This window comes from Oncorhynchus mykiss, chromosome 12 (assembly GCF_057628025.1).
Source record: "Oncorhynchus mykiss isolate SJ-2025 chromosome 12, ASM5762802v1, whole genome shotgun sequence".
Classification (NCBI taxonomy): Eukaryota; Metazoa; Chordata; class Actinopteri; order Salmoniformes; family Salmonidae; genus Oncorhynchus; species Oncorhynchus mykiss.
Window position 1 is genome coordinate 66,361,337 of NC_143033.1, and position 19,635 is coordinate 66,380,971.

At 42.4% G+C, this 19,635-nt stretch overlaps 1 protein-coding gene across 1 annotated transcript; it reads left to right on the top strand.

Moving 5' to 3' along the window:
- Positions 1-3,906: 3,906 nt before the first annotated feature.
- On the top strand, positions 3,907-7,944 carry prl (prolactin; the record flags this gene model as incomplete). Its single annotated transcript, NM_001124733.1, is given in 5 exon segments — positions 3,907-3,962; positions 4,057-4,169; positions 5,964-6,071; positions 6,949-7,131; positions 7,286-7,944. Coding segments are annotated over 5 exon segments (633 nt in total). The 3' UTR covers positions 7,475-7,944.
- Positions 7,945-19,635: the final 11,691 nt, after the last annotated feature.

Consider the following 19,635-nt stretch of genomic DNA (forward strand, 5'->3'; position numbering starts at 1 on the left):
GAAGAATTTTAAGAATAATGCACAAATATTGTACAAATCAGGTGTGCAAAGCTCTTAAGAGAGTAAGCCAGAAAAATTCACTACTGTAATTACTGACAAAAGTGATTCTAACATGTATTGGTATTGATATAGATATTTCTGTATTTCATTTTCAATAAATGTGGTGATTCTAACATGTATTGATATTGATATTTCTGTATTTCATTTCAATACATTTGCAAAAGATTTCTAAAAATACGACACGTGTAAATTCATTTGCTTAGGCAAAACATATGTATTTTTTTTATTGTGGCATGGTGTCAGTGAGATTTGAACCTATTTGCTCTCTATCCATGGAATTAATCCACTATGCCACCAGAAAAACATGCCATGTTTTTTTATCTCAGAAAAAGCTGTTCATTTTTAGTCTATTCACACAGACTCTGTTTCAAATGAAACAGGCCCTTATTAAGATCAGATGTGGCCAACTAATGGACAAACTTAACACATTTAACAAGATATAATTTTTTTGTTGTTGTTGATGCCGAGAACGGAATGTATGCGTTTTAAATACTTTAAAAAAAAAACATTACTAAGGTTTTCTTCAGTTTTTTTATGGAAAGTTTTCTTAAAGTTCCGAGAACATGACTTTAAATAGAACCATGAGGAAACCTGTAGAAAATGTATTGCTGAAGTTCTGAAATTCCCATAGAAGAAAAGTGTTTGTTAACATTCTCTGAACAATTTGAGAACATTACTTTCAATAGAACCATGAGGAAACATTATGGGAAGGTTGTATGCAAAATAACCATAGGACCACTACGCTCTCACCAAATTCTAAGAAACACATGGTTCTCAGAATGTTATGTGCCAACTGGGGTGTGCTTCACAACGGTAATGTTACTCATTCATTGACACATTGGCATCATTGATGCTGATAGGATGTGTGTGAAGACAGTAATGGTACAGGTACAAGGTTGGAATTATGCACTGACACTTGAGGTTTGCCCTGTAAAGATAATGGTCTGGGCTAACATTTTAAACACATATGGGGTCATCTAGGCTGCCTGTGTGAGCAACTAGGTTTGAACCCAGGTAATCTGTGTGCAACAAGACTGTGCTAGCCTGTTGAGCTAAAGTCTAGGCATTCGCTTAGGAAGATAACACAAGTCTTCAGGACTCAGGAAACTGAAAAGTGCTGCATCAGATGACCCGGCCTCCACAATTGTCCGACCTCAACCCAATTGAGATGGTTTGGGATGAGTTGGACCGCAGAGTGAAAGAAAATCATCCAGAAAGTACTCAGCATATGTGGGAACTCCTTCAAGATTGTTGGAAAATCTTGCCAGGTGAAGCTGGTTGAGAGAATGCCAAGAGTGTGTAAAGCTGTCATCAAGGCAAAGGGTGGCTACTTTGAAGAATCTCAAATATAAAATATATTTTGATTTGTTTAACACTTTCTTGGTAACTACATGATTGCATATGTGTTATTTCATAGTCTTTACTATTATTCTACAATGTAGAAAATAAAGAAAAACCCTTGAATGAGTAGGTGTGTCCAAACTTTTGACTGGTACTGTATACATTTTGGAAGGGCATTTTTGCTTTTAATTAGACAGATACGATTTAGAATCAACGGGGGAGACAGATTAGGAGGAGACAAATTTGGGAAAGGTGGAGAGGGGGATTGAACCCCAGGTTTGAACTCCAGGGTTGAACCCCAGTACCAGGTTTTCCTGTATGTGGGCCTGCATAAAGGATTGTTGAGAGGAGTTACATCGCTGTGGGAAAGTTTGTGTAAGTCACCCCGTGATTGGTGGGACTTATTCAACAGTCATGAAGAAGCTTCCAGATCTAGACCAGGATCCAATATTGTAGTCAGCCTTCTGGAATATTCTTAGAACATTCTCGATGTAGCGGAGGTGAGTCGGACTCACGTTCTTGTGATGAGGTAGCCCTGCCTGCGACTTCAAAACCAGTGTCACCATCTAATGCATTGATATTCATAGTCGGAGTCCCTGCAGTTGGGTTGCCAAATGTATTTATTTATTTTGGGAACAAAACATTTACACTACAGATTATTGTATGGGACAATATACAAACGTTTTTGAGAAAGATCATTTGACAAATGTAATTTTATTGAGTAAAGGTATTTATAGGTTTCTTTTCAATTTGATAAGAGATGATAATGCAATTAATAAAAGGTTGTGTCATTAGATTTGGAGTGGAGTTGCAAGAAATTCTGGTGGGAAAAAAAATGAGGTCCCTGCTGAAAAAGTTTGACTACCAATGCTCTAATGGTTAAGATGTTAGTTACCGAGCGGGAGACTGGGGTTCAGATCTCAGGTCATCAGTGGCAGAGATGGAAGGTATTACACCACCACACATACTAGTCTGCCAGAGGACAATAGAATGGTTACTTTGCTCTCTGTTTTATATTTTTGTCAGATATTTAATTATAGAGAATAGACAGTATATAGAAGGGAAGAGAGGAGCTGGTAGCAGTGATTCCTGGATTCAAACCTACCACATGCGGTCACGAGCATACATGTGCTGATAGCAGTGGTGTTAACCACTAAACCACTCCAGTCCAGGCCATGTGGAAAGATGACTTGTATGGAATACAAACTGGGTGGCAGTGTGGCTGACCCGAGGCTCATTGAAAGTGGTTTATTTGTATTTACATTTTTTGGGGGTGTATTTTCTCTCCAATTTCGTGATATCCAATTGTGAACTTGACGAGAAAGGCGAAGGTCGAGTCATGCGTCCTCCGAAACATGACCCGCCAAACCGCGCTCCTTAACACCCGCCCGCACCAATGTGTCGGAGGAAACACAGTTGAACTGACAACCAAAGTCAGCCTACAGGTGCCCGGCTCACCACGAGGAGTCGCTAGAGCGCAATGAGCCAAGTAAAGCCCCCCACCTGGCCAAACCGACCCCTAACCCGGAATACGCTGGGCCAATTGTGTGCCCCCCTATGGGACTCCTGGTCATGGCCGGTTGTGACACAGCCTGGGATCGAACCCGGGTCTGTATTGACGCCTCACGCACTGCGAGGAAAGTGGTTTTAGTGAGAGAGAATGAGACAGTGCAATAATGATATGATAAGAAAGATGGTCATTTATCAAATTTAGCTGAATATACCTACAGGGTGCCGTGAACACTGGTTACACTGGCCAAACTAAAGGGAAGAAAGAGCCAACAGCACACTAACAACACTATCAAATACTCAGCTAACACTATCAAATACTCCGCTAACACTATCAAATACTCCGCTAACAACACTATCAAATACTCTGCTAACAACCCTATCAAATACTCTGCTAACAACCCTATCAAATACTCTGCTAACAACCCTATCAAATACTCTGCTAACTACCCTATCAAATACTCTGCTAACAACACTGTCAAATAAACAGCTAACAACAGGAAAAAGACCAGATGTGGTGCTCTCTCAAATCTGGGAATAACACATGACAGTTAAAGAGGCTGTACAGAATTTCTGACAGAAACAATTAGTAACTTAGCTTCCATCGTGTACTGTGTATTCAAGTTACACGAATACAGACGATCCCACCTTGTAGGACGAGTCAATGATTCCATTCAAAACTCATACTAAATGGAATCTAATTGCCCTTCAACCACCCCCCCAGCCCCCCTCTCTTTTTTCCAAAAGCTTTTATCCACCTCACTATCTCACCTTAAAAAAAGACCATGGGTATTGATGAGTACATGCCTAAGGGACAGACCCCCCCCAAAACAATGTTTCTCATTAGTGATCAGGAGAGAACTAGTTCTGAACAATACGCACAGTCACCAGACTTATGCATTCACAAATGAAGAAGACAAGGGCATTATATAAGGGGGGCGAGAAGGAACAACAGCCAAAAAGCAGGAGAAGAAGGACAAGAAGATAAGGAGAGAACCGAAAAGAAGGAAAGATGGCTCGCCGATCCCAGGGTACCAAACTCCACTTAGCAGGTGAGATGAAATGTGTGTGTTTAGTCCGTGTGTGAGTTTTTGATGGAGGCAAATTGACTAAAGCCAAACCTCTCTCTTTCTCTCTCACCTCTAGTTCTGTGTCTAGTTGTGTCCTGTCATGCCATTGGCCTTAGTGACCTAATGGAGAGAGCTTCCCAGCGATCAGACAAGCTTCACTCACTCAGCACTTCCCTCACCAAGGACCTGGTCAGTAACAACCATCCCAGCTAGCACATTTGGTTCCTTGGAAGTTGTGGGAACGTATGATTTTGGTTTCACATTGGTTGTGGGAACGAAGTCATACGTTTCCTGACCGGTAAAACTGAACGCTTTTTAAATGTTCTGAGAACAGAGGTGAAAATGTTGCCTTTTCTGGGAACATTCATCTTTAGGTTGCAGGGACGTTCAGAGAACATTTTTGCTCTGGTTCCTTGAAAGTTTTCCTGGGAGGTTTTATTAACGCTCTGAGAACTAAAATGATAGGTTATTTGTAGGATTTTGAATAACTTCCTTAAAACTTTCACTGAATATTTCAATAACACTTTCAGATTATTTTGGGTAAACTTTGTTTTAGCTCCAATCCCAGATGTGGCACATGGAAATGCATTTCCTTTGGCATTCATCATGCAGTACGTTTCAAACCTATAATCATCCGTCCTCTATCTGTGGAATTTGTCCACTGCACCACCAGGATGGAGATAATATGCCATGTTTTTTTTTACGCATACAACGCTGTTAATTTTAGTCTATTCAAACAGAACCCATTTCTAAAGGAAACAAGCACTCATTAAGATCAGGTGGGGACAATTAGTACGCGCAGCAAACCCACCTGAACATGATTTTAAATAGACCCATGAAGAAACGTGTAGGAAACGTTATGCTGAAGAACTGAAATGAACATTCTCTGAACTATTTGAGAATATTCTCAATGCCAAACCAGTTTAAGAATGATAGAACATTTCAAAAAGGATAATTAAATGTAACCACGTTTGAACTTTTAGGAAACGTCCTGTTAAAGTAATGAAATACCAAGAAATTATTGTTTTTTAAAATTCAAATCAAATTTATTTATATAGCCCTTCGTACATCAGCTGATATCTCAAAGTGCTGTACAGAAACCCAGCCTAAAACCCCAAACAGCAAGCAATGCAGGTGTTGAAGCACGTTGGATAGGAAAAACTCCCTAGAAAGGCCAAAACCTTGGAAGAAACCTAGAGAGGAACCAGGCTATGAGGGGTGGCCAGTCCTCTTCTGGCTGTGCCGGGTGGAGATTATAACAGAACATGGCCAAGATGTTCAAATGTTCACAAATTACCAGCATGGTCAAATAATAGGTCTGGGACAGGTAGCACGTCCGGTGAACAGGTCAGGATTCCATAGCCGCAGGCAGAACAGTTGAAACTGTAGCAGCAGCACGGCCAGGTGGACTGGGGACAGCAAGGAGTCATCATGCCAGGTAGTCCTGAGGCATGGTCCTAGGGCTCAGGTCCTCCGAGAGAGAGAAAGAAAGAGAGAATTAGAGAGAGCATACTTAAATTCACACAGGACACCGGATAAGACAGGAGAAGTACTCCAGATATAACAAACTGACCCTAGCCCCCCGACACATAAACTACTGCAGCATAAATACTGGAGGCTGAGACAGGAGGGGTCAGGAGACACTGTGGCCCCATCCGATGATACCCCCGGACAGGGCCAAACAGGAAGGATATAACAATAAAACAATAATAATTAAATAATTAAATGTGCTGAGAATGTTCCAAAGCCAAACAACTATCCTGCACCATTCCCAGAAAGTTGTGAGAAGGTTAATAACCATGGACAACCATGCACGTGTACTTGGATCTGTGTGCGCATGTGTATCTGTGTGTATACCTGGTCTGTTTGTGTTCAAGATGTATATATCGTGCGTTACATTATGTTCAGAGTATTGTGTCAGAGCATGTTCAACTTGAGTTAACTTTATGACCACTTTTGTGCCGTTCTCTCTCTCTCTCTCAGGACTCTCACTTCCCACCAATGGGACGAGTGATGATGCCACGCCCGTCTATGTGTCACACCTCCTCACTCCAGACACCCAAGGACAAGGAGCAAGCACTCAAAGTATCGGTCAGTAGAGCTCTGTGCTCTCCTCACTCATCTCTTTCACCTCTCTATTTAGTTATAATCTCTCCCCCTTCTCTCTTTACCCAATCTACCTGCTTGAGTACTTCATTGATAAAATCTACAGCCCTGTCCAGCAACAACATCTAGCACCTAGGCACAGATCTGAGAGGATTGGAGAGCTGGGAGCAATATGCATCCAGCAGTCTTAGATTAGTGGAGTCGTGGAGATGAAGGAAAGGAGACAAGGAGAGGAAGCCCCCTAACTCAGATGTACCCTTCCTCTCCTCTCACTCTAGATTTGTCTCCTCCCTGTGGTGTATCTATGTTAGTATTCACTCCGTTCTAAAAGAGCAGCGCATTTAACAACCTGCACAAGGCCTTCCTTGACTAAACCCCCAATGCCTAGTCCCTACTCCTACTCCCTGTCATGCCCTGACCTTAGAGAGCCTTTTTTATGTCTCTTTTTGGTTTGGTCAAGATGTGATTTGGGTGGGCATTCTATGTCCTTTATTTCTATGATTTGTGTTTCTATGTGTTGGCCGGGTATGGTTCTCAATCAGGGACAGCAGTCTATCGTTGTCTCTGATTGGGAATCATACTTAGGTAGCCCCCTCCTCCCCCCTCCTTTCAGTGTGGGTAGTTGACTTTGTTAGTTGCACTATAGCCATCTTAAGCGTCACGGTCGTTTCCTTGGCTACATTTTCTATAAATAAGAGGAATATGTACGCTCACCACGCTGCACCTTGGTCCGCTTCTTATGATGCTCCCCTTCGTCGAGCTTGATTAAGACCTTTTGTGTTGGAGCGTTGCACTCAGTAAAACTGCATGAGCATTCTACAGCGTGCAGGATCTATCTTTCTTTCATGACTGTGTTCGTCAGGAGAATGAGCTGATCTCCCTGGCTCGCTCCCTCCTCCTGGCCTGGAACGATCCCCTGCTGCTGCTCTCCTCAGAGGCGCCCACTCTGCCACACCCCTCCAATGGCGACATCAGCAGTAAGATCAGGGAACTGCAGGACTACTCCAAGAGCCTGGGAGATGGACTGGACATAATGGTCAACAAGGTGGGTGACTCACGCTGTGTATCTGTTTTTGTGTGAAGCATACCAAACTGTTTATGTACTAGTGGGTTTAGTTCAACAATTGAACACTGTGTGCAAGGTGACAAACTTGTGGCACTATCTTCTGCTTTAAAAGAAAATGTATCTTTCTCTATAGATGGGACCCTCCTCCCAGTACATTTCTTCAATCCCCTTCAAGGGTGGAGACCTCGGCAATGACAAGACCTCCCGCCTCATCAACTTCCACTTCCTCATGTCCTGCTTCCGCAGGGACTCCCACAAAATCGACAGTTTCCTCAAGGTCCTTCGATGCCGGGCCACCAAAATGCGACCAGAAGCATGTTAGGAGAAAATGGCAGGCATTTTGGTTCTGGATTGTTCCATTTTCAAACTGATAGTGAAAATGGGGTAGCCATTTGAAGGAGAATTCAGGGGATTGTTTGTTGAGTTTGATTTTGTGAAATGACTAATGCTGCCATCTACATCACATTTGGACTATTCATAGACTATACGTTGTATTCAACCTGTTATCTGAACCACATTTTACCATACAACTTAAGGTAGTTTTATGTTCGGTAATGCATTTAATCTAAAATATGCAACCTAATATTGGCACTTATCATATTCAATGATTTATATAGATAACAAAGGATCCCTCCAAGTCATTCTTAGTAGATACAGAGGGCTGATAGTTGACCAATGACCGTCATGATAACATTTTAGAATATGATTTCTCAAGTCACTTATGTAACTTCTCTTATACTATACACAATGTACTGTTTCACTAAATACCAAATAAAATCTTTATTGCATTATAAAACATGAATACTTGCAGTCCAACCAGAGCTGTAGATCACTTCAAACCGTGAAACAGGGTTCGAACTTTCTGCGGCCAGTCTGTGTGTCCTTGTTATTACTGTCGGTGTATGATGAGAGAGATGTGAAAAGCTGACTCCTCTCCTGGCCGCTCCGTAACCTGACACCTGCTCGCCATATTTGACAGCTCTGCTCTAGTCAAGAGGATGAAGCAAAACCAGAGCGCAGCCTACCGTGCCAGCGCGAGTTGACATGTCAGACTATGACGTGTCAGTGCAGCAGCTCAATGATCTGTGTGCCAACGGTGACGGTTACTACAGCATGCCAATACACCGTGTCGTCGAGGTGTTTCCCCGAGAGATATGTTGGAAACGCATGCGTTTCATTTGCGTGAGTTCAATGTGTCAATGAAATGTTCATTCTAAACTTTATAGATGGGTATAAGGCTATTTGATCAACTTTGGTCTTGGCAACACTTATCTGAAGCATAGCCTAAGTGCATCCACACTGATTGTACAAAACATTAAGAAAACCTGCTCTTTCCATGACAGCCTGACCAGGTGAATCCATAATCCCTTATTGGAGGTCACTTGTTAAACCCACTTCAATCAGTGTAGATGAATGGGAGGAGACGGGTTAAAGGAGGATGTTTAAGCCTTGAGACAATTGAGACTTGGATTGTGTGTGCCATTGAGGGTGAATGGGCAAGACAAAAGACTGAAGTAGCTTTGAACGGGTTATGGTAGTAGATGCCAGGCACACCAGTTTGTGTGTCAAGAACTGCAATGCTGCTGGGTTTTTCACACTCAATGGTTTCCTGTCTGTAATTTGAGGGCATGAAACAAATCTATTTAAGCCATTTTTAATTCAGGATGTAACACAACAAAATGTGAAATAAGTCAAGGGGTATGAATACTTTCCGAAGGCACTGTACCTGCCTGTATACAGTACCACTCCAGGTTCGTGACAGTTATGACACCTACGGTACTTTGTTGCACACGAGTTGGTGAAGTGCAGGCCGATGGAACAAAACACTTTGAGCGATAGTGTCTAGCCACCTCTTTCTTTTAAAATAAAACAAAGATGGGAAGGGTAAGGTAACAGTGTATTGTTGTGGTGTCCGCCTCTGGATGAGATCAGTGGAATAGAATACAATACATCACAGTACATGACATTATCGAGCGAAGATGATGAAGAAGGGCTTTTGTGGTCTAATGGGATGACTCCGTTTCAACACGATCACTCTAGGGATGGTTGCAGAGTCGACTTCAGAAGAATCAATTATTTTAATAGATTTTTGGCAGCGTGCATTTAGAAACTGGAAATTTAGTTGAATTCAAAATGCAGAATTGTCTCAAATTAGAAATAAATTAAATACATTTTGATGCAACATTTTATCCCGGTATGTGATGTAATATTTTATCCTTATTTGTTGCAATATTGCATCCTATTAGTTGATGCTATATTGTGTCCCGTTCTCTCTGACCTCTAGCCCCTCTCCCCGTCCCTCAGGTAAAGTGTATGTCTACTGCAGAGAGGGCTACAGCCGCTCCCCGAAGCCGGTCATCGCATACCTGATGCTGCGCCACAGGATGGACGTTCTCTCCGCCCAGTCCATGGTACGACTGAAGAGAGAGATCAACCCTAACGACGGCTTCATGCCGCAGCTGTGCCCGCCTCAATGAGACGCTGGCGGCCGAAGGAAAGTTCTAGAACCAATTCCAGTTTTGGCCGGAGGGGGTTTCTTTCCCTTGTACCCTTACAAGTATATACAAATAAACAGACACGTGAAAGTGTGTAGGTATTCAGGACATCTGAAAAGTATGTACCTGTAGATGTACACAGACACACACATTCACTGTCTGCCATCCTTGTTTTGTAGGCTGGCTCAAGCATGACTTGCCTGTCTGAATAGAAATCAAAGGACATTGTATACAAGTGGATCCTCGCACTCCGGAACAATGCTGTTACCATTCCTACAACTCCCCCTCAGTCTCTCTCCATCCAACCTTGACCCAATTCCTTCAGTCAGTCACACTGCCAGTCTTGTCTTGCCTCTGTGCTGTGTAGCTTCCATCTACTCGTCAAGGTGATTTCTAGCGAACCATTGAATGGTTATGTTGTCAGGTTTGCTTTTCCTCCTGTTCCATCGAGTGTCTAAAAGAGAAATAGTTCTCATTTTGTTGTAGCATGTATTTTTTTTTGCACATTTATGAGAAACTGTGTGATGGTTAACATAGTGAGGCCTACAGTCTTACTGAGATCATGCTATATTCTTACACACACACACACACACACACACACACACAAGGACTAAACTAAGACCCCTGGCCAATCGTTTGTATGACAGACAGAACAGAGGGGAGTGGGAGGACTATCATATGTGAGCTTCCCATTGCCAGTAACACAGATCATGTGAAACACCAAATGAATGATCTAGCCAATTCACTGTATTCACCGTTTTTTTTTATGTTCTACGATGTAAACACTACCAGATATTTGGTTACTTTTTAGTTAGAGACTTATGTAGTTAACCTATGTACTGTATATTAAAATGTACAATTTTGATGTATTATTGTATGTAGGCTATGAAATATGATTGAAGATAAAGAGAAATGCATTTGTTTTTGTATCTGCACGTGATTGACGTGTTTTTCTCCATTACTGAATCTTTATGCAAAGTAAGTGCTGTGTACATATCGGTTCTTGTGAGCACAGAAGCACACTTTTTACTGACAACCACTGGTCCGTGCACTTTGTCCCAAACAAGGTCCTGTCGTTGTTCTCTCTTTTCACGATACAGCGCCATAGGGCTCTGGTCAACGGAATAGGGCGCCATTTGGGACAAGCCTAAAGATGAGCTTCCATCATATTGTCGTCACCCGTATTTTTCAAACATTGCAGACGAAGGGGAGGAGACGAGCAGAGGGCAGTAAGTAAATTAAGTCATTTGGGACATTCATCAGTTTGTCCTGGTGAGGGCGCTGTGGTAAGATGACAAAAGAGCAGCTGCATATTATATCTCAGGTTTAATAGTTTGCGCCAACTGAACATAGTCAAACTGTTATTTAGCTGTTTTTGTTTAATTGCCTGTTTTGTTTGAAAGAAGAAACCAGAAATTACAGATAGTATTTCTTATTTAGTTTGGTTGTTATTTTTTCAAATTGTAATTCTTCAGTGAATACCAGGTATACTGACAATACTTAAACAGTTGTGGAGAGGTTCTGTTATTGACCAGCATGGTATGGAGTCCACTATACCTTTATGAGAGCAGCAGAATATCAGGCTGGACAACATTTGGTGTTCTCCGTCTGTATCAACTGGTCTGGGGCTGGCTCTGCTGATACTCATGTAATGCCTGCATACCGTTAGGAATGGGATAGGATGAGGGTAACTGGACCTGTATTCAGCAAGCGTTTCAGAGTAGTGGTAGGTAACAACACACCCGCCACGCTGATCCTCAACACAGGGGCCCCTCAGGGGTCTGTGCTCAGACTCTGGGTTCGCGCCCAGGCTCTGTCGTAACCGGCCGCGACCGGGAGGTCTGTGGGGCGACGCACAATTGGCCTAGCGTCGTCCGGGTTAGGGAGGGCTTGGCCGGTAGGGATGTCCTTGTCTCATCTAGCACCAGCGACCCCTGTGGCGGGCCGGGCGCAGTGCGCGCTAACCAAGGTTGCCAGGTGCACAGTGTTTCCTCCGACACATTGGTGCGGCTGGCTTCTGGGTTGGATGCGCGCTGTGTTAAGAAGCAGTGCGGCTTGGTTGGGTTGTGTATCGGAGGACGGATGACTTTCAACTGAAAATTTGTGGGTAAAACTGAAAAAGCATGTGTGAGCAAGGAGGCCTACAAACCTGACCAGCTCTGTCAGAAGGAATGGGCCAAAATTCACCCAACTTATTGGGTCAAAACATTTCACCCAAGTTAAACAATTTAAAAGAAAATACTAATCTAATCTGACCCACTGGGAATGAAAGAAATAATTCTCTACTATTATTCTGACATTTCACATTCTGAAAATAAAGTGGTGATCCTAACTGACCTAAGACAGGAATTTCTTAACTAAATTTCTTTACTAAATGTCATGAACTGTGAAAAACTGAGTTTAAATGTATTTGGCTAAGGTGTATGTAAACTTCCGACTTCAACTGTAACTCTGCAAAGTTGGTTTGCCTTGGAGAGAGTCTCAGTCTTAAATCATTTTCCACACACTGTCTGTGCCCGTATTTAGTTTTCATGCTAGTGAGAGTTGAGAATCCACTCTCACATAGGTCTGTGGTTGCAAAGGGCATCAGTATCTTAACAGATTGAGGTGCCAAGGCAGGATACTCTGAGTATCCCGCCCAATCCAGAAATCTGGCGGTGGCTTCTGATTACATTCAATTTTCACAGAACCGCTTGTTGCAATTTTGGTGAGGCTCTCTTTGTTCAGATATCGCTAAGTGGACTGGAGACAGGGCATGAAAGGGATAACGAATCCAGTTGTTCGTCTCATCCGTTTCGGGAAAGTACCAGCGTAATTGTGCACCCAACTCACTCAGGTGAATCGCTTTATCACATTTGACATTGTCCGTAAGCTTGAGTTCATTTGCACACCAAAAAATAATTCAATGATGGAAAGACCCGTGTGTTGTCCTTGTTATGCAGACAGAGAAGAGCTCCAACTTCTTAATCATAGCCTCAATTTTGTTCCGCACATTGAATATAGTTGCGGAGAGTCCCTGTAATCCTAAATTCTGATCATTCAGGCAAGAAAAAACATCACCCAGATAGGCCAGTCGTGTGAGAAACTCGTCATCATGCAAGCAGTCAGACAAGTGAAAATGGTCAGTAGAGAGAACTTTTAGCTCATCTTTCAATTCAAAACATGTCAATACTTTTCCCCTTGATAACCAGCACACTTTGGTATGTTGTAAAAGCGTTACATGGTCACTGCCCATATCATTTCTGCATAGCGCAGAAAATACACAAGAGTTCAGGGGCCTTGCTTCAACAACGTTAACCATTTTCACTGTAGTGTCCAAAACAACTTTCAAGCCGTCAGGCATTCCCTTGGCAGGAAGAGCCTCTCGGTGGATGCTGCAGTGAACCCAAGTGGCATCAAGAAACAACTGCTTGCACACGCATTACAGTACCACTCCACTATGTCTCCCTGTCATGGCTTTTACGCCATCAGTACAGATAAACACATCTTGACCACCAAAGTCCATTTAATGTCACAAAGCTGTCTAGTACTTTAAAAATATCCTCTCCTGTTGTCCTGGTTTCCAGAAGAGGATGTCTTCCTTAATTGGCCCCCCATAAACGTACCGGACATATACCAGGAGCTGTGCCAGGCCCGCCACGTCTGATGACTCATCCAGCTGTAACGCATAGAATTCACTGGCTTGTATTTGAAGCAGTAATTGTTTCAAAACATCTCCTGCCATGTCACTGATGTGTCATGAAACAGTGATGAAGGCATTGTCTGTATCCTGTTTTTGACCTTTTCCCCCAGCATTGTTCCAGCCATATCCACGGCAGCAGGAAGAATTAAGTCCTCCACAATAGTATGGGGCTTGCCTGTCCTAGCCACTCGGTAGCTCACCATATAAGATGCTTCTAGCCCCTTCTTAATGTTATCTGTTGCTTTTATAAGCGTCTTACTACTCAAAAGTAATTCATTCCCGCTCCAAAAATTCCTGTGGCTTATTTTTCAAATGGGCATGTTTTGTTTCTAAATGCCTGCGCAAGGGTGAAGGTTTCATCGAGTTGTGAGATAGTACTTTTGCACATATCACACACTATGGCTGAGGAAAGGCACTACTCCCAATATAAGTGAACCCCAAATCAATGTAATTCTCATCATATTTGTGCCTCTCCGATGGTCCAATGTCCCTGTCTGTTGTTAGGTGCTTTCCCGGGTAAGGGGGCAGTAGCTCTTCGGCTGCATCAGATTCACAACCGTCAGTGTCCATGCTAGCTGGGCTAACAACAAATGTAGAATTACTGATGCTAGCATTGGATGTGCTTGTGGAAGCAGAACAGCTAGTGTTGTCGTCAGGTGCAGGTGTAGTACTGCTGGTAGTAGCAGTACTACCAGTAGAGCTGGTATGTGTCTCTATGGACACAAGCCTTTTTTGAACCATTTATCCCTTTTCGAGCAAACGGAATGTAGCTGCTGGCTACATAAGGACCGTTAGTGAAATTCCCGCGAGAGAGTAACGGTTAATGTGATTGATGTTAATTATTTGACTAGGCTACCTGTTTTTGACATTGTGTTATTTCACTGAACACTAGATTATTTTAGGCAGTGAAATGAGGCTACACAGGCGAGAAAGAAGAAGAAAAAAAATCACCCAAATGTATCACCCCGTTGGAAAATGTAAATAACTGTTTGAAAACGTGATTTCTTGTTTGTTACATCAACATAGCTCAGGCAGTAGGAAGCTCTCATCCATTTATATGCAGATGATAATCTTCTACACAACTGGCCCCTCCCTGGATTTTGTGTTAAAACGCTCTAAAACTAACTTTTTAGTGTCCAACAAGCTTTCTCTGCACTTAAACTTGCTCTGAACACCTACAAAACAAAGGTCATGTGGTTTGGTAAGAAGAATGCCCCTCTCCCCACCGGTGTGATTACTACCTCTGAGGGTTTAGAGCTTGAGGTAGTCACCTCATACAAGTACTTGGAAGTATGGCTAGATGGCACCCTGTCCTTCTCTCAGCACAAAATTACATCTAGACTTGGTTTACTCTATCTTAATTGCTCCTCTTTCACCCCAGCTGCCAAATTAACCTTGACTCAGATTACCATCCTACCCATGCTAGATTATGGAGACGTAATTTATAGATCAGCAGGTAAGGGTGCTCTCGAGCGGCTAGATGTTCTTTACCATTCGGCCATCAGATTTGCCACCAATGTTCCTTATAGGACACATCACTGCACTCTATGCTCCTCTATAAACTGGTAATCTCTGTATACCCATCGCAAGACCCACTGGTTGTTGCTCATTTATAAAACCCTCTTAGGCCTCACTCCTCCCTATCTGAGATATCTACTGCAGCCCTCATCCTCCACATACGACACCAGTTCTGACAGTCACATTCTGTTAATGGTCCCCAAAGCGCACACATCCCTGATTCTTTTCAATTTGCTGCAGTTAGCGACTGGAACGAGCTGCAAAAAAACCTCAAACTGGACAGTTTTATCTCCATCTCTTCATTCAAAGACTCGATCATGGACACTCTTACTGACAGTTGAGGCTGCTTTGCGTGATGTATTGTTGTCTCTACCTTCTTGCCCTTTTGCTGTTGTCCGTGCCCAGCAAATGTGTGTACCAATGAGTTGTGCTGCTCCATGTTGTGCTGCTGCCATGTTGTTGTCATGTGTTGCAACCATGCTATGTTGTCGTCTTAGGTCTATGTAGTGTTGTGTTGTCTCTCTTGTCGTGAAGCGTGTTTTGTCCTATGTTTTTTAAAAATTGATTTTTATTTCTAATCCCAGCCACCATCCCCGTAGGAGGCCGTTCGCCTTTTGGTTGGCCGTCATTGTAAGTGAGAATTTGTTCTTAACCGACTTCCCTAGTTAAATAAAGGTTCAATAAAACTCGGGTCTGAAAATGTTGGAAACATTAACTTGCTTGACCTTGCTGTAGGTCTGTTACTGTACCTGCAATATGCTTAGTGGACTTCACTAGACAGTTTGCCATCTGGCTTTGTGATAAAACAAAAGGTTGTGGTTGAATTATTTCTGCCACTGTGTCTTCTTATCGTCTCAGCCTTTAGGCCTACAGTATATATCACGGTGACAAGGCATATGAATTAACATGTTGTAGAGCAAACACCACAATTATCACAACACATATGGCCTCGGCTTCCCCAGTGATTATACCCATGCACCGCTACTGCTTATGTAACACCGTTTTGCATGTGTGTGTGTGTAGAGGGGGTTGGGCGGTATTGTTGTATGAGGCGTGAACGGCAGGCTATTTAGATTTGCAGAGTGAAGGAACTCGTGCTTGAATTAACCTGTGCCCAGGCACGTGCGCAAACACTGTACTGATGCCATGGACACTTCACTTTACTCAAACACTGGTTTCATTTTAACTACAGTCTCATACAGTACCTGCAAGGTTTCTAAGTGTGTGTTTGAGCACTAAGTAGTGTCCTTTTTTAATGTAATGCAATTTGATGTGTGTGTGTATATGTGAGAGCGAAAGTGTGTGTGCGCTATTTTTGTGTCTTTGTGGTGCTGCAAGCACTCTCCTCTCCTGAGCAGAAAAATCTTTAATGGATGTCTGAGTGAGGCTGTCAGCCTGTGTGTGTGTGTGTGTGTGTTTGCATTACTCTGTGAACTCAGATGTTTGCAATCTGTCTGACGTGGTGAGGAGCCGAGAGAGCAGCTCTGTTTGCACAGTGAACAAGGGCAGGGAGCGAGGTGGGAAAGACAGGCTGGTGATTGGTGGAGAGGAAGACTGCCTTTATGACATCATCTCCTCCACAACAAATCTAAAGCAAACTCCCACCGAGTTCACAGGGCTGTACTTACTCAGGTTCAAGTTCAAAACAGAACCTGTATCAAGACAGATAAATACATACTCTTTATTAGATAAATATATTGCGAATAGACTAGCCCCAACTACCATACAAATATAGCATTTTAAAACAAAACCCAATTTTATTTACAACTGTGCTGGTTGATTGTTTGGACCAGTCAGCCCAACACATATCGGACATAAGATAACACCCTCCATCAATAGAACATATGCAACGTGAACAGAATACTGGCTTGAGCAGCTGGTAACAGCAATCACATTAACTGAATTGTCTTGTGTGTTTGTGTCGTAGTAGTACACTGCTTGTACAATCCAATTTGATACTTAATTTAAAAAAAAAAAAAAAATTACATTTTAGTCTCTGACGACAACCCCTGAATTTTTATTTTGACTAAGAACCTTGGCACATTATAGCCACATGGGTTAACAACAGTAACGTTTAAATAACTGTAATACTTGCCGCATGAGGACACAAAAAAATAAGCAACGGCCGGTCTTGCGACCGGCATACAGAGATGACCAGTTTACAGAAGCACCCAGTGCTTTCACTTGAGCTAAAATTGCGGTTTTATAAGAGAAAAAGTGTCAACAAGCGGCCATCAAAATGGAGGGGGAGAAAAATATGAAAAACCACTACTGTGCATCAACTTGCATAGTTATAATAGATGCTCGTCTCAAGCAATGATACCATAGGAAGAGATCATCTGTCCAAACGTTATGATTTTGTCGGCCATCTTGCACGTATCAAAGTCCAGTTAAGTGGCGGATATGGTGTAGCAGTAACACTCAACGCAACGTTCAACCCCCGAGTCGTCTCTTCCAACTTCCTCCCTTCTCTGCCTCACATTGTAATTTCTAAAACTCTTGGAATAAAGCTTGAAAAAAAGCTTAAGTTAAACAAACTGAGGGGTACTGAATCTATAACCCGACAACCTACGGTCACATTCACTATCAAAACCTTTCTCTAAGGGAAAACCAAAATGAGAACTCTAATTAGAAAAGTAATTCTATTAGGCTACCTCGATTTTTGAAACAGCATCTCCCGTTTTGTGCCTTCGTTAGGAACATGACCATAGCCGTGGGACGTAGGAATGCTGAACGTGCTGCAGCATCAACTGGTACATTTCCAAAATCAAATAATTATTCAACTAACCAAAATGAAACAAATAGTCCTGTTTGTACATAGGCCTAAATAAATACAATTATTCAAAATACTACACCAGAGAGGATAATGTAGCCACAGAGGATCAATATCTTTTTTTTTTTTTTAAATAGCTGTGAATTGCTTTAATCACAAGCGTAGCAGTGTGCTTAATATCAAACCGCTGATTTTTAGCTGCTGTTTCCTGACAGCCGCAGCGCCACATTGGCCTTATATTTCAGAACAGTTTTGAAATCAAATGGTTATGGCTGAAAAGAGAAGACTCTAAAATCGATCTGTAGTTAGGCTACCAAAACCAATAGGCTACCAATATTGTGAGACCAGCGGAGCGCATCTGCCATTAACCGTGAGTGGAAGCTATTCCCAGAAGCCCAGGCTTCACTAACGTCATCATTGGGGAGTTTGTGCCTCTGAATTATGATTTTTTATTTTTATATTTTGATTCTGTGTATTTTCTTTGTGTATTTCCTATGCTGCCTTGATTGTGTAATTGCTTGTCATGCAGGGCTGCCTTGGAAAAGACACCTTGTTCTCAAAATGGGACTCCACACTGCCTAAATAAATTACACTAATAGCATGTCAAATGAAGCAGATTTCCTGATCCCAAACCCCCGGCCTTTCATGATCACTTAGGTGAAAACAAAATCCTTTGTTCCCGGTCAGTAGATTCCAAATTCAAAAAGGCACTCGCACATCTGAGCTATCTTTGTTGGAGGTGCATGGTAACAATTGAATAAGATGAGAGAGGGAAAAAATAAATAAATAGCCCGCACACTGCTCTTTATTTATTAAGCTTTACGTATCGACCTTCGTCAGAGGTGACAAAGGCCTCGAGGCCGATAAGTAAAGCTTAATAAAGAGCAGTGATACCAGGAAGAGCAGTGTGCGGGTTTCCTCTTTTTCATCACCCTGTCAGTAGACTGAAATCACAAGACTATGATTTATGTACGCAGGCTATTCAATTAGCACAGGCAGACCAATTCCTAACTTAAACATTCAGATTGAATGCATATTTAACCATTGAAATTGGACATTCATGGACCAGGGTTTGGAGATCTGATACTGCATTGAGACAGAGCTTACTGCGTCAATATGACAAGAGTATAAAAGTTGTGTTTACCCCAGCTTGAGCCAATCGCGACACTAGATTGATCCGCATTCAACACTGTCATAGACACACCCACTTACCTCTCATCTGCCCAAGACAAGGCACAAACACAGACAGTCAAAGACGCGTGAAGGAACAATGGCTTGAGTCTAAATAATCATTTATTAAAGTGAAAAGGTCATTGTTTTCTTATATACCTGAGTTCAACCACCTCCTGCTGCTTTCCACTCCACAATGACTGCATGTGAAAGTGTGCACGGGTTTGAGTGCAGGCTCCAAATTGTCTTATTTTACTTGTCTTTTACTAGGATAAATTCTCTGAAAATAGATTGGCCTATACTTTAGATCGCCTGGTGTGTCTATACGTGATACCTTTGCTGATGGGACCTTCCAAATGCCCCTGTCACCATATTTCAGTCATGCCTTCTACGGTATCCAAAGTGACATTCAGAATGGACTTCCATTTTGGATCTACCTGGGGAATTTCAGGCATCCTCGCTAATACTTAGACTATTTGTCACCTTTTGGCGCGACATATGGCATGTTTGAATACAATGTGCTGGGTGGGGGGGGGGGGGGGGGGGGGGGGGGGTATATAAAAAACAGTGAAATCACATTTATGTCTAGGAGCAATGTAACAAGTGGTCACAACCACATCCCACAAACACAACATTCTGTAGCCTCCGTTCACCCCTCTACATAACATTGAGTCAGACCTGAGTGAATTTGTTAACACATCTACACAGTTTGTCTCATTGGAAATTGAAGACGTTTTTCATTTTTAATCAGAACCAATATGCTGCATACAAATGGTTTCCCCAATCCTGGTCCTTGAGTTGAGTATAGAAACCTCCCCATCCCATCTCCAAATCAGACATGTTCT